Source organism: Sinocyclocheilus grahami, unplaced genomic scaffold (genome assembly GCF_001515645.1).
Source record: "Sinocyclocheilus grahami isolate Dianchi unplaced genomic scaffold, SAMN03320097.WGS_v1.1 scaffold578.1, whole genome shotgun sequence".
NCBI classification, from domain to species: Eukaryota; Metazoa; Chordata; class Actinopteri; order Cypriniformes; family Cyprinidae; genus Sinocyclocheilus; species Sinocyclocheilus grahami.
Window position 1 is genome coordinate 602,904 of NW_015505757.1, and position 12,337 is coordinate 615,240.

The window sequence follows — 12,337 nt, forward strand, 5'->3', positions numbered from 1 at the left end:
CTTGGAATTAGTGCTCTGCATTTACCCATCCAAAGTGCACACACACAGCAGTGAACACACACACACACAGTGAACACACACCCTGAGCAGTGGGCAGCCATTTATGCTGCGGCGCCCGGGGAGCAGTTGGGGGTTCGGTGCCTTGCTCAAGGGCACCTCAGTCGTGGTATTTTCTGGGTGAACTATTCCTTTAACATTGATTGCAACTATTTTTATTGTAATTTGCTGAGTTGCAATTTAAAGACTTTGAACACAGGATATGAATTGGTTGTCCACCCTGAAAAGTTAAAGGGATAGTTCAGAAACAAAGCCAAAACAAAGCTAAGGCAATAATTAAAAAAGAAATGATGAAGACATGGCAGGACAGATGGGACATGCATAGTGGAAGGAAATATTATAGTATGCAGAAATGTATCAACGCACAGGGTGTGAATGGAAGGAATAGAAGGGAGGAGTCAGTTCTAACAAGGCTGAGGTTTGGCCACACAGGGTTAAATAAAACATTGTTTTTGTTAGGTAAAGGTAAATCAGATGAATGTATGGAATGTAAAATCACAGAAAATGCAGAACATTTATTGTTACATTGTAGGAAGTATAGAGAAGAGAGGATTAGATTAAACCAAAAGATAAGCCAGGCAGGAAGAAAATGGAACCTTGAGGGTGTTTTGGGAACAACAGAAGAAGGGGTTAAAGATGCACAGGATTCTGTTGTGGAATATCTGAAGGATTATTATAGGATTTAGATCAGGGGTGCCCAAACTCGGTCCTGGAGGGCCGGTGTCCTGCAGAGTTTAGCTCCAACCCTAATTAAACACACCTGATTCAGCTAATCAAGCTCTTACTAGGCATACTAGAAACTTCCCAGCAGGTGTGTTGGAGCTAAACTCTGCAGGACACTGGCCCTCCAGGACTGAGTTTGGGCACCCCTGATTTAGATAGTAGTGCTATGATATTGATTTATTAATTATTTTTATTATTATTAATATATATATTTTGATAATGTAAAGTGCATTCATCGAGATATCATATAATCCATGCTGCATACTCCGATACAGTAGGTGGCGGTATGCACCTGATAAGTCATGGTTGCAATCCGCCATAACACTAAAAAGAAGAAGATGAAGAAAGCCAAAACAATTGATTAGAGGTATGTTCCACTAAGGACCTGCAGGCGGCAGTAACGGTCCACATATGCTCGAGGATGACAGTGGCGTCACGAAGAAAAGGACGCTGCAGTTATCCTCAATGTCTGTTTCCTTCCGTTCTCATGAAGTAACTTACACAGTCAAATATTATTGTTTTAATGTGTTTGATTAAATAATTGGGATTTCATATTTGATTACTGAAAAAGCAAAAACACACAAAGGTAAGTGTATTCTTCTGCGGATTTATGACGAATACAGCGGCTGTGATCAACGCTTCATAGATGTACGTTGTATTGCGCCCGTCAGTTATTTGTCACTCAATCGTTTATCATATCACGCGAATTAAATCCCGTACTCCCGTTTCTTCATAGTGTGGAAAGACTTGGTTGAAATCCAGCTGGAAGCCCTGTCAGCTTTAGCACACGATATGCTCATTTAAAGACATTACCTGTTTAAATGAAGTGTTATCTTCAGAAGATATGAAGGCGTTTGAAATTATGAGCACCAACCTGTGTGAACGTCGAGCATCCTACAAGCCGTTCACACACGAGAAGTGTTTAATGGGTTTCTGCTTTCATAAGCAGGTATAAAGAAGAAGATGAAGAAAGCCAAAACAATTGATTAGAGGTATGTTCCAGTAAGGACCTGCAGGCGGCAGTAACGGTCCACATATGCTCGAGGATGACAGTGGCGTCACGAAGAAAAGGACGCTGCAGTTATCCTCAATGTCTGTTTCCTTCCGTTCTCATGAAGTAACGTACACAGTCAAATATTATTGTTTTAATGTGTTTGATTAAATAATTGGGATTTCATATTTGATTACTGAAAAAGCAAAAACACACAAAGGTAAGTGTATTCTTCTGCGGATTTATGACGAATACAGCGGTTGTGATCAACGCTTCATAGATGTACGTTGTATTGCGCCCGTCAGTTATTTGTCACTCAATCGTTTATCATATCACGCGAATTAAATCCCGTACTCCCGTTTCTTCATAGTGTGGAAAGACTTGGTTGAAATCCAGCTGGAAGCCCTGTCAGCTTTAGCACACGATATGCTCATTTAAAGACATTACCTGTTTAAATGAAGTGTTATCTTCAGAAGATATGAAGGCGTTTGAAATTATGAGCACCAACCTGTGTGAACGTCGAGCATCCTACAAGCCGTTCACACACGAGAAGTGTTTAATGGGTTTCTGCTTTCATAAGCAGGTATAATTCCTTTGCTGGCCATAGATTTTGAGGATTGCAGTATCAAAATCTGGAAAGAAACCTTCCTAGATTGATTTAGTCGGCAGTTTGTTTTGATTAGCTTGGACTTTGCATGTTCAGTCATTTTGCATCCTGTCAGCCATCTTCCAAACAAACTTTGTGTCTAATGTAGGGTTGCAGGGGGGCTGGAGCATCTGGGGCCAAAGGCAGGGAAACACCCTGGACAGATTGCCAGTCCATCACAGGGCGGGCACAGACAGACATAGGCTATATTACAGTGAATCTCAACCTTTTGGCGTATTGGACCCCAGTCCAATTCAGAACCATCCTCAAGGACCCCCAGAACAAAATTGACTCATCTATGTATCATTTGTGTCTTTGTGAGGACCAAATGCAGTCAAGTATAATTCAAGTTAGTTGACTTGTCCAGTATTTGGCCATATCATCAGCTATATTGGATTTTTCTTTCATGGGAACATGTCATGTCAAAATATACAAAAATTCATACTTTATACGGACCCCCTGGCCTTATGTCAAGGACCACTAGGGGTCCACGGACCCCTGGTTGAGAAACACTGCTATATTACACACATTGACACTCGCACTCCTTATGGGGACAATCTAGTGTCTCCAATTTCATCTATCCTTCATGTCGTTGGATTGTGGTGTAAAGCCGGATTACCTGCAGAACACCCATATCAACACAGAGAACATGCAAACAGAGTTTGATTCGTTCAACTTTGTGTAAGACACACTCTGAAATTTACATTTAGTCATTTAGCAGATGCTTTTATCCAAAGCGAATTACAAATGAGGACAATAAAAGCAGTCAAAACTAAGATGAGAGCAACAACAATATATAATTAATTATTTATAGTTAATCATATGGACTGCTCATTCATCTGTTTCAGTCATGTGACTTTTTCTGCTCATCTGCAATCCGACATATTTATGACCTTCAAACACATGAACAGAAACACCAAGATAAAATATTGATCAATGGATTCTTCTGTACCAGGTCCAAGAAGACATTACAGCCCTTTTACAAGACTGTATTTACATGCACAAAAATATTCCTTAAATTACCTGAATAACCACAACTACTTGCAATTTATAGTACTGTGACCAGACAGCATCTAATGATAAAATTATGACCTTTTTTTCCCCCCTATGGGTTGTTTTTAGATGGGTGAGGTGGAGTTGTCCTGTCTGGCTTACGCCAAAATGTACCTACATGCAAGTCAGTTTCCTCGCTGCAGTGTGAATGGCCTGCTGTTGTCCTCCAGTCCAGCAGGGGGAGATGTATGTATCACAGACTGTGTGCCGCTGCTCCACACGCACTTGTCTCTGGCTCCAATCACACAGCTCGCTCTTACACAGGTAAGTGTGCCTTTAAAGCAGCGCTAATGGTGCTTTTCCACTGCATGGTACGGCTCGGTACGGTTCACTTTTGGGGGGTTTTCCACTGGGTACAGTACCTGGTACTTTTTTTTTAGTACCACCTCAGTTGGGGTTCCAATGGCGCTTTTCCACTGCGTGGTACGACTCGGCTCGGCACGGCTCAGTACGGTACGGCACGGTTCGGCTCGGCACGGTTTGCGTTTCCACTGCAGTTCAATACCACTTTAGAGAGGGCGGGATTATTCACGTCGTTATAGTTGCGCCGCCTCTACTACCACGACTCCTAAAAAAATATTTTTCATTCCGCATTGCCCCATTAAGCTCTCGCTGGATCCGCTCCTCTGCTATCAACAAGAGGAACGTATGTTCTTCCACAACAGACAACAAAACTTTTTGCTTGTTAAAAAAAGGTGCGCTCGTTCAAAACAGTTGCGTTCGATCCTTCTTCTTCTTCTTTTCTTTTCTTTTTAATGGCGGTTGGCAAACCCACTTAAAAGGTGCATTTCCGCCACCTACTGGACTGGAGTGTGGAGCATGACGTATTGCGTTCGATCCTTCGCTGGCTGTGCTGATTTAAATCTAGCGGTTCTGTTGTGTTTGTGTCGCAAGTTCAGTGATGAAGCTAGTGACGATTCTCTCCGGCCAATCCGTGATCAGCAGAGTTTACACGTCACGTTTTGGTAACGGTACGGTTCACTTGGAACCTCAACCGAGGTGGTATTAAAAAAGTACCAGGTACTGTACCCAGTGGAAAACCCCACAAAAGTGAACCGTACCGTGCAGTGGAAAAGCGCCACAAGTGAACCGTACCGTTACCAAAACGTGACGTGTAAACTCTGCTGATCACGGATTGGCCGGAGAGAATCGTCACTACCTGCGTCACTGAACTTGCGACACAAACACAAAAGAAGCGCTAGATTTAAATCAGCACAGCCAGCGAAGGATCGAACGCAACTGTTTTGAACGAGCGCACCTTTTTTTAACAACCAAAAAGTGGCTGTTGAGGAAGTACAGACGTTCCTCTTGTTGATAGCAGAGGAGCGGATCCAGCAAGAGCTTGATGGGGCGACGTGGAATGAAAAAGTTTTTCAGGAGTCGCGGCAGTAGAGGCGGTGCAACTATAATGACATGTGAATAATCCCGCCCACTCTAAAGCGATAATAAACTGCAGTGGAAACGTGAGCCGAGTCGTACCACGCAGTGGAAAAGCGCCATATGTAACTTTTGGTGCTCTAGTGGTTAATAAACAGAACTGCACGCATCCCGCGGAAGAACATTCCAACTGAAGCTACTTCTCCAAGTTTATGTCTATGGCGATTCACGCAGGTATGTGTTACTCCGCAGCGGTGATGACCTGACCAGGCTACAATAGTCCAAATATAAGTACTTATTTTAAGTGTACCGTAGTGATTCAGAATAAGACAAAAACGCGGTTTGGAAGATGAATTCATGATGTACTCGCTCATTATATACATTTTGCAAATTTTGAACACAGAAAAATTTACATAGTGCTGCTTTAATGAATATTTGCAGTGGGAAAATTGGCATGACGCTGCACTTAACCCAGCGAATGCCATCCACTTATCGAAAATTATTTTTATTTCTGATATGATTTTTCATTGCAGACCTTCAAACATAGTGAATGTGTATAAGAAGAACACCATTGTGTCATTAGCTTTAAGATTTAAAAGGGTCATGGATGCAACATTTTTCAATGAGAATAGGTGAAACACATTTAGGATTTACTATATTTGAAGTGAATTGAATCTTCAAAATGATGGGATTCAGCTACTCTTCATACAGCAATGATGGACAGGGATGCAGTCTCACTTGCTCATCATAAATTGTCAAAAAACATTTTTTTTTAAATCAGGCAAAACCAAAACGTTAATATACAAAAACTTCGTTTTGGTAGTGACAAATTTTGACAGATTTTTTATTATTTCAAGACTGACTTTCAATAGAATCTAAATCTTGTTCTTTTCTTTCTCAGAAATTAAAAGTATTTTAATTCAGTCAGCCATTTAAAGAAAGTACTCTATAAATTATTTATGAGTTATAAATGATATAATATATGATTATATATATGAAAATAGGATTTGAGTTAAATATATATTTTGTGTATTATTATCTCAGTTAATGTTTTTGGTTTAAGTAGATTTACATATTCTTATGAATATCCAATATTTAAGTTTTTGATTTTTCTTTTTTGAATGAGGCATTTATATATATATATATACACATTTTTTATTATTCATTTTTAATCTGGGACTGTGTTTTTAAAGAATTGAATATAGAATGATCTTTATTATAGCAGCATTAACATCATGACATTGTATTCCTCATTTGTAAGTCTCTTTGGATAAATATCCCTGCTAAATGTAAAATTTAAATGCTTCTTTTATAGAATATGTCAATATTTCCTGTTGTAGGTCGACGCTTGGTGTTCACAGACACATCAAAGGATTATGGGATATTATCAAGCCAATGCTTGTGTCTCAGACAGCAGGTACTCCTCCATCTGTTTTCATCATTCCCAAGTTCCTTATTATTCTCTGTGTTTTACTTTTCTTTTTTTTTTTTCTTCAGCCCTACACCATGTGCTTTGAAGATTGCAGAGAAGATCTTCGAGCAGTGTAACAATGCCGTGTTGCTTATGGTAATTTAGAAAAGGTCATCTTGGTGCAAAAGTTCATTGGAAAAGTCCTTTTGTTTTAATGGAAAAAATGTTTATGCCTCAGATTGATGGAGAAAAGATGTTTCCAGGCTGCCGTGTTCCCCCGATCGTGATGTATGAGCGTAAAGACGCCCGCTGGGCTCTCAAAGACAAACACACGTAAGACAAATCTCAAAAAATGTGCAGCTTTGTTGATGAAAATGTTGCAGTGCAATTAATGAATGATGTGTATTCTTTAGAATAATGCTTCGGCAGTGGGAAGAAACCTGTGCCATAGTTAATCAGCTGTTCAGCTCTGGTGATCAGGCACTATTGGTGGACTTTGACAGCCATTTGGATGACATCACAAAAGATTGGACCAATCAGAAACTCAATGCCAAGATCATGGAGCTGATCTCTCCAGCCAATGGAAATGTTTAACCATATAGAACAAGTCTGCTCACGTCATAGTCCCCCCCCCTTTCTCAAAATTGTGTTTTTAAGATTATTTGACTCAGTGTATCGTATTTCATTTTGACACATTTGTGTGATATACATGATGTCCTCAATATATGCAAAAAGAACCATCTTCTTTAGTTTGGTATGATTTTTTGACCCTCTTTGACCCTAAAAATAAACACAAACTTACATTGAGGGGGACTCGTAATACAAGCAGCATATTTTTTCTTTGATCACTTTGGTGGTCTGTCATTAATTGGTTAGTTTAAGATAGTGGTCGCCAACCCGTCAATTGCGATCGACTGGTAGATCTTTATCACTGTCCCAGTAGATCCCGAAAAAAACTGTAAAATGCATTACATTTATGGGGTTATATTAATGCATCACTGACGGGAACTGTCTTGAGAAGTTTCGATGGCAATGGCATTTTCTTCTCCGTATAAAGCGCAACTCTGCTTTGTTTACAGCGGTAAACAAGGAAATGCTATATTGCAGTCGGTTCATAAGCAGTGTTGCCAAGTCTGCGGTTTTCCCGTGGTATTGGGCTACTTTAACACTGTTGCTGCAGGTTGTTGTTCATGTACGCGGGTTGAAGTGACCCCAATAACGTGATATTTAGCCCCTGGAATGTGAATTTTACTGGAAGATCCCCGCCGAAAAACGTGTATTTTACCCCCCCAATACGATTTTTACAGGGGAACCTCCCCTCGAAACACGATTGGACTAGTTTTATTGCGAAAACCTGGCAACCTTGTTCATAGGCGCCACCTGCTGTCAGAGAGTGCGTCTCATTCAGACCTGCTGTTTTTGTTTCGTGCAGATGTTTTATGTAGCAAATAAATAAATAACACCTAAAGTCAGACCATTCTGTTTTTGTTTTAAATCCTGAAATTAATCTAAATCAAATCAAAAACAACTGCCCGTGCAGATCGTGATTAAAATGCAGTGGTTGCCTCTAATTTCAAATGGCTAGATATTTTTGTTTAAAGCCAGTTTGTTTGTTATAAAGCAAATAGCCAATAAATGCATTTGCTTAAAAATCAGTATCAGAATCCAATTTGCTAGTTAAAAAAAAAAGAAAGAAAATAAATTCTGAATTCGCTATGATCGGTGCATCACTAATTAAAATACTAAGTAAAAGGCCTCAAATTTGAAGTATAATCTGGGATGTCTTTTTCTATCAATTCTTCAATAGGTAGATCTTGTCTTTCATAAAGACCGAGGTCAGGGATCTTGGGCCTAAAAAGGTTGGTGATCACTGGTTTAAGATCTATATATCCATCTATCTAACCCAGGGCTGTCCAAACTCGGTCCTGGAGGGCCGGTGTCCTGCAGATTTTAGCTCCAACTTGCCTCAACACATCTGACTGGAAGTTTCTATGCCTAGTAAGAGCTTGATTAGCTGGTTCAGGTATGTTTAATTAGGGTTGAAGCTAAAGTTTGGACAGCCCTGATCTAAACATTAAAGGTGGGGTAAGTGATTTCTGGTAGCCAATGTTGATATTTCAAATCACCAAAACAAACACGCCCCTACCCTAAAAGGGTCTCGCCCCTATTTTGATAGCTTCGCCCCACACATACATACGCAACCCAGGCAATGATTATGGCGGAATCTGCTGTGCCAGCCAGCCGAGGTATGATGTCATCAGTAAGTGAATGCAATGTGTTACTATGGTAATACCGTTCTAATGTGTTTTGGTAGTACTGTGTGTTTTAACAGCATATATTAGTTCTGTGAAAAAAAGCGAAACCAATGTTACTCACCTATCGAGAAGAAACAAAGCAACCTCGGCATCTGATCGCACTGGAAAGCTGATCCGATATTTACACGGGATCCTACTTGCCTTATCGTAAACCTTTTTTTCCCGCAGACATTTTCCTCTGTTTTTTTTTTTTTTTAATCCGCCAGCTCTATCTTTCTGTCCTCGCTTGGCTCGGCTAATGTACGTCCGGTGCACTGAGCGCTCTCTCTCCTCCGCATCCTGAGTAGACACGCCCCTTACTGCTGATTGGCTACAAGTTTGTTTTGGTACTCGGCCCGACTCAGTTTTCTAAAGGGTTTTTGAAAAAAGACATACCCCACCTTTAAATTAATCTGTAATGAAACTACGTATGGTTCCTCAGGTGCTGTCATTACACTGGGTTCTCCATTTTACAGACTTAATATGAAAAAAAAAGTTTAATGAGATTTTATGTCGTCATGAAGCAGTGTAGTATTCAACTTTAACTATATGAAGGTTATTGTGAGCTAATCCGTAATAATTTAATCCTGTAATAATTTAGATGATTCCTTTCAGCAAACTGAGAGCAAATCAGCTCAGAGTAGTGTGAGTGTATGATTCATGCGAGGTGTGTCCTACAATATGTGAATCTTCAGGTCTGTCTGGAGCTTATATTTGCTGTTCTGAATCCTTTTTTTCCACTGCAGCACTGCTGACGTTTGCATTTCCTAACCTGTATGACTGACTATCATCTGTGGAACATAAAAAATATATATATTTAGAAACATTTCTGTGTTTTGTTTTTTGGTCCATGCAATGAAAGTCAACTGGCACGGAAATGGTTTGGTTAATAGCATTCTTTAAATTACGTTATCTTTTTTTCTTAATCTATTTCACTTTCATTTGGAACGACCCTTTGTGTGGCGTCCCCTTCACAGGAGCAAAAATGGTGTTTGGAATTTGCTCTTTGAGTTACAAATTGGGTTGATTCAACTAAAACCAAAGTGTTGTTTTGTAACCGATAGCCTCAAATACGTTTAGTTTAATCAAATTGCAGTTCAATCACTTCATTGTTACTGTCGCAATAAATTAAGCCTGCTTTCTGGAATACCCTCCAGGAGGGCACTAAATCCCTAACAAATTATGACTATGACTTTGTAGTTGTAGCCTCCCCTGTGTCCTCAGAATATCCTGTGGTCTATGTATATCATGTTTTGTTAACTTTGGACATTGCAGTCAGGAGATTCAAGTCAATTTGTGACTTAAATCGCTTTGATAAAATCAATAACTTTTTGCCAGCATTGTCCCTAGCTACTATGCGCAAAATTTGGTGAAGATCAGATCAAGGGCCTAGGAGGAGTTTGAAAAAGTATGATTTTCAGTAAATTCAAAATGGCTGAATAATTTTAAAGACGGAAATGTAATCTGAGATTACTGGTAGGATATTTGTTAAGGCTTGACTCAAGGATTCAGGGGAAAAACAAATTGTTACTAGCCTTTAGGATTCCACAGTTATGATCCAAAACTGCCTTAGAGCGCTGACAGCTATACGTTTTTTTTTGTAGGGCAACCTGGAAGTTAGCGTCACCCTGGTTCCCTTGATAAAAACCCAATAAGATGTTTCCATTTGAATTATTGCATAAAATTTGTTTTTGTGGCCAGCAAAAGTTCATGATTCTTACATGTTTTGTTCATCATGATAATCTTCACAAATGAAAACAGCTTTTATGAACTTTGGTGTCTATACAATTGGCTATAAACAAACTAGAAACTACAGTACGATCAGAAGACTACTACAGTGTCACCATCTCTAATCTTTCAACAATTCTTAGTCTTTTTTTTTTTTTTTAATTCCCTTTTGAGTTAGAATAGTTTGCAAGTGCACAATTATAAACACAAATGAGGCTGTAAATGCGGACTAGTGAGCAGAGTTTCAATGTCCCAACAACCTCTGTATTCCCATCTAACCACTTGTTATCAAACACCTTTTTGCATGACACATAAAAGAATAAATCACGACTAGGTTATTCAGAAAAATGTTGTGCCATAGAACAATGCTTGAGAATATCTTGAGCTTGTGTTAAAGGGATAGTTCACCCCAAAATGAAAATTTTATGTTTATCTGCTTACCCCCAGGGCATCCAAGACGTATCCAAATTAACAATCCAGTTAGACAAATCGAAATTAAACCCTGCAGCTCGTGACGACACATTGATGTCATAAGACACGAAAAGATCGGTTTGTGCCAGAAACCGAACAGTATTTATATAATTTTTTACCTCTAATACACTACTATAGGCCCTTTCGAACCGCTTTAGTTCCAGAACTAAACGTACGGTACTAAAGTACTGGGACGATTTTGCGCGAACTATTTCCCAGTACCATTTAAAGGGTTGCATTCGCACCGACAGTGTGTACTAAGAAGTGATGTAAGCCGGTCGACAGCGACGTCATTTGTGCGCGGCGTTCAACAACAGAAACAAAGAAGAACAACATTAACAACAGGAGGATGGAGGACGCTGTGATCGGAGTAGTGTGTTTGTTGTGTCTCGCGGGTTTCACAAGAATGGACATGGAATGTCGACGTATACGTAAAGCGATTGAAAGAACGGAAAGGAGGACTAAGAATCTCCAACGACAACTGGCAGTGCTACATTTGGTACAAGTGCCTGCACTTAAGCGTCCGTCCATCTATCGCTGTTCTCCATTCTTGCGAAATAAGTTGACATGCTTAAAGTATGTTTACGCGGCGTTTTAAATCATGGCGGGTGGGGGGGTTTTCATACGTGTTTGGCCAATCAATGCCTACTTAACGTCACGATTAGTACCAGTTGTGCTGGTTAGACCCTGCTCCGGAGTAGGAGCTAATTTGGTTCTCGAAAAAGGCAGTCCGGTACTAAAAATCGCTCCCAGTTCCGGCGGTGCGAACACGCCGAAAAGTGGGTAGTTCCACAATTAGTTCTGGTACTATGAAAAGGTTCCTGCGGTGCGAAAGGCCCTTATGTCCAACTGCCTTTGAGCGCGCGCAGGCATCTGGTGCGTGAGGTGTGTACGCGCTCTGGCGTAGTTTACGCAAGCGCCGGAAGTGATCTCTTGCGCATATACATCACTCATTATTTACACAGTGCACAGTCATTGTAGGTACGACGGCTAATCAAAATGGTACTTACTTGCGCTTATCCGGATTGTTCAAACCGACTTAAAACTAAAAGATTACGTTCTCTCGCGCGAACTCATTCGGGCGTGAGTTTCCACGTATTCCCAACTTCTGAGCCTGCTTGCCTGAAGTTATGGTTGATTGCTCTTCGGCTGGATATCAACACACCCATTAACGTAAACTACGCCAGAGCGCGTACACACCTCACGCACCGGATGCCGTGCGCGCGCTCAAAGACAGTTGGACATAGTGGTGTATTAGAGGTAAAAAAAAATATATAAACACTGTTCAGTTTCTGGCACAAACCGATCGTTTCATGTTTTAGGACATCAATGTGTCGTCACGAGCCGCAGGGTTTAATTTGGATTTGCCTGTGCATGTTTTTTTTACTCTCATAGATTTTGTTATCATTGCCATGCATTATACGACTGATAGACTGCAACGGTTGTACTTAATCATCATGTGTTCTACTGAAGAAACAAAGTCACCTATATCCTGCCCTGGGGGTAAGCAGATAAACATCAAATTTTCATTTTTGGGTGAACTATGCCTTTAACCACAGAACTTTTTCCGCCACTTGGCCAAAAAA

General features: G+C 40.2%; 1 protein-coding gene across 4 annotated transcripts; it reads left to right on the forward strand.

Annotated features, from left to right (window-relative positions):
* The first annotated feature begins 1,181 nt into the window (after window positions 1-1,181).
* LOC107556771 (ER membrane protein complex subunit 9-like) lies at window positions 1,182-7,202 on the forward strand. 4 transcript variants are annotated; one of them, XM_016239976.1, is made up of 6 exons: window positions 1,182-1,366; window positions 3,540-3,734; window positions 6,188-6,264; window positions 6,345-6,414; window positions 6,497-6,591; window positions 6,672-7,201. In XM_016239976.1, the coding sequence occupies exons 2-6, from the start codon at window positions 3,540-3,542 to the stop codon at window positions 6,850-6,852; spliced, it is 618 nt and encodes a 205-aa protein (XP_016095462.1). In that variant the 5' UTR covers window positions 1,182-1,366; the 3' UTR covers window positions 6,853-7,201. The 4 variants fall into 4 exon arrangements, with proteins under 4 accessions (XP_016095462.1, XP_016095463.1, XP_016095460.1 ...); XM_016239977.1 differs by lacking the exon at window positions 1,182-1,366 and adding an exon at window positions 1,793-1,872 and having other exon boundaries at window positions 6,672-7,202; XM_016239974.1 differs by lacking the exon at window positions 1,182-1,366 and adding an exon at window positions 1,807-1,897 and having other exon boundaries at window positions 6,672-7,202.
* The last annotated feature ends 5,135 nt before the right edge of the window (window positions 7,203-12,337 follow it).

Bases quoted from the DNA above. Each gene is read 5' to 3' on its own strand.
- LOC107556771 (XM_016239974.1), top strand. From the start codon at position 1,817: ATGCTCGAGGATGACAGTGGCGTCACGAAGAAAAGGACGCTGCAGTTA. The intron at 1,898-3,539 runs GTAACGTACACA...GGTTGTTTTTAG, and splicing joins TTTCCTTCCGTTCTCATGAA to ATGGGTGAGGTGGAGTTGTC. The intron at 3,735-6,187 runs GTAAGTGTGCCT...TTCCTGTTGTAG, and splicing joins CACAGCTCGCTCTTACACAG to GTCGACGCTTGGTGTTCACA.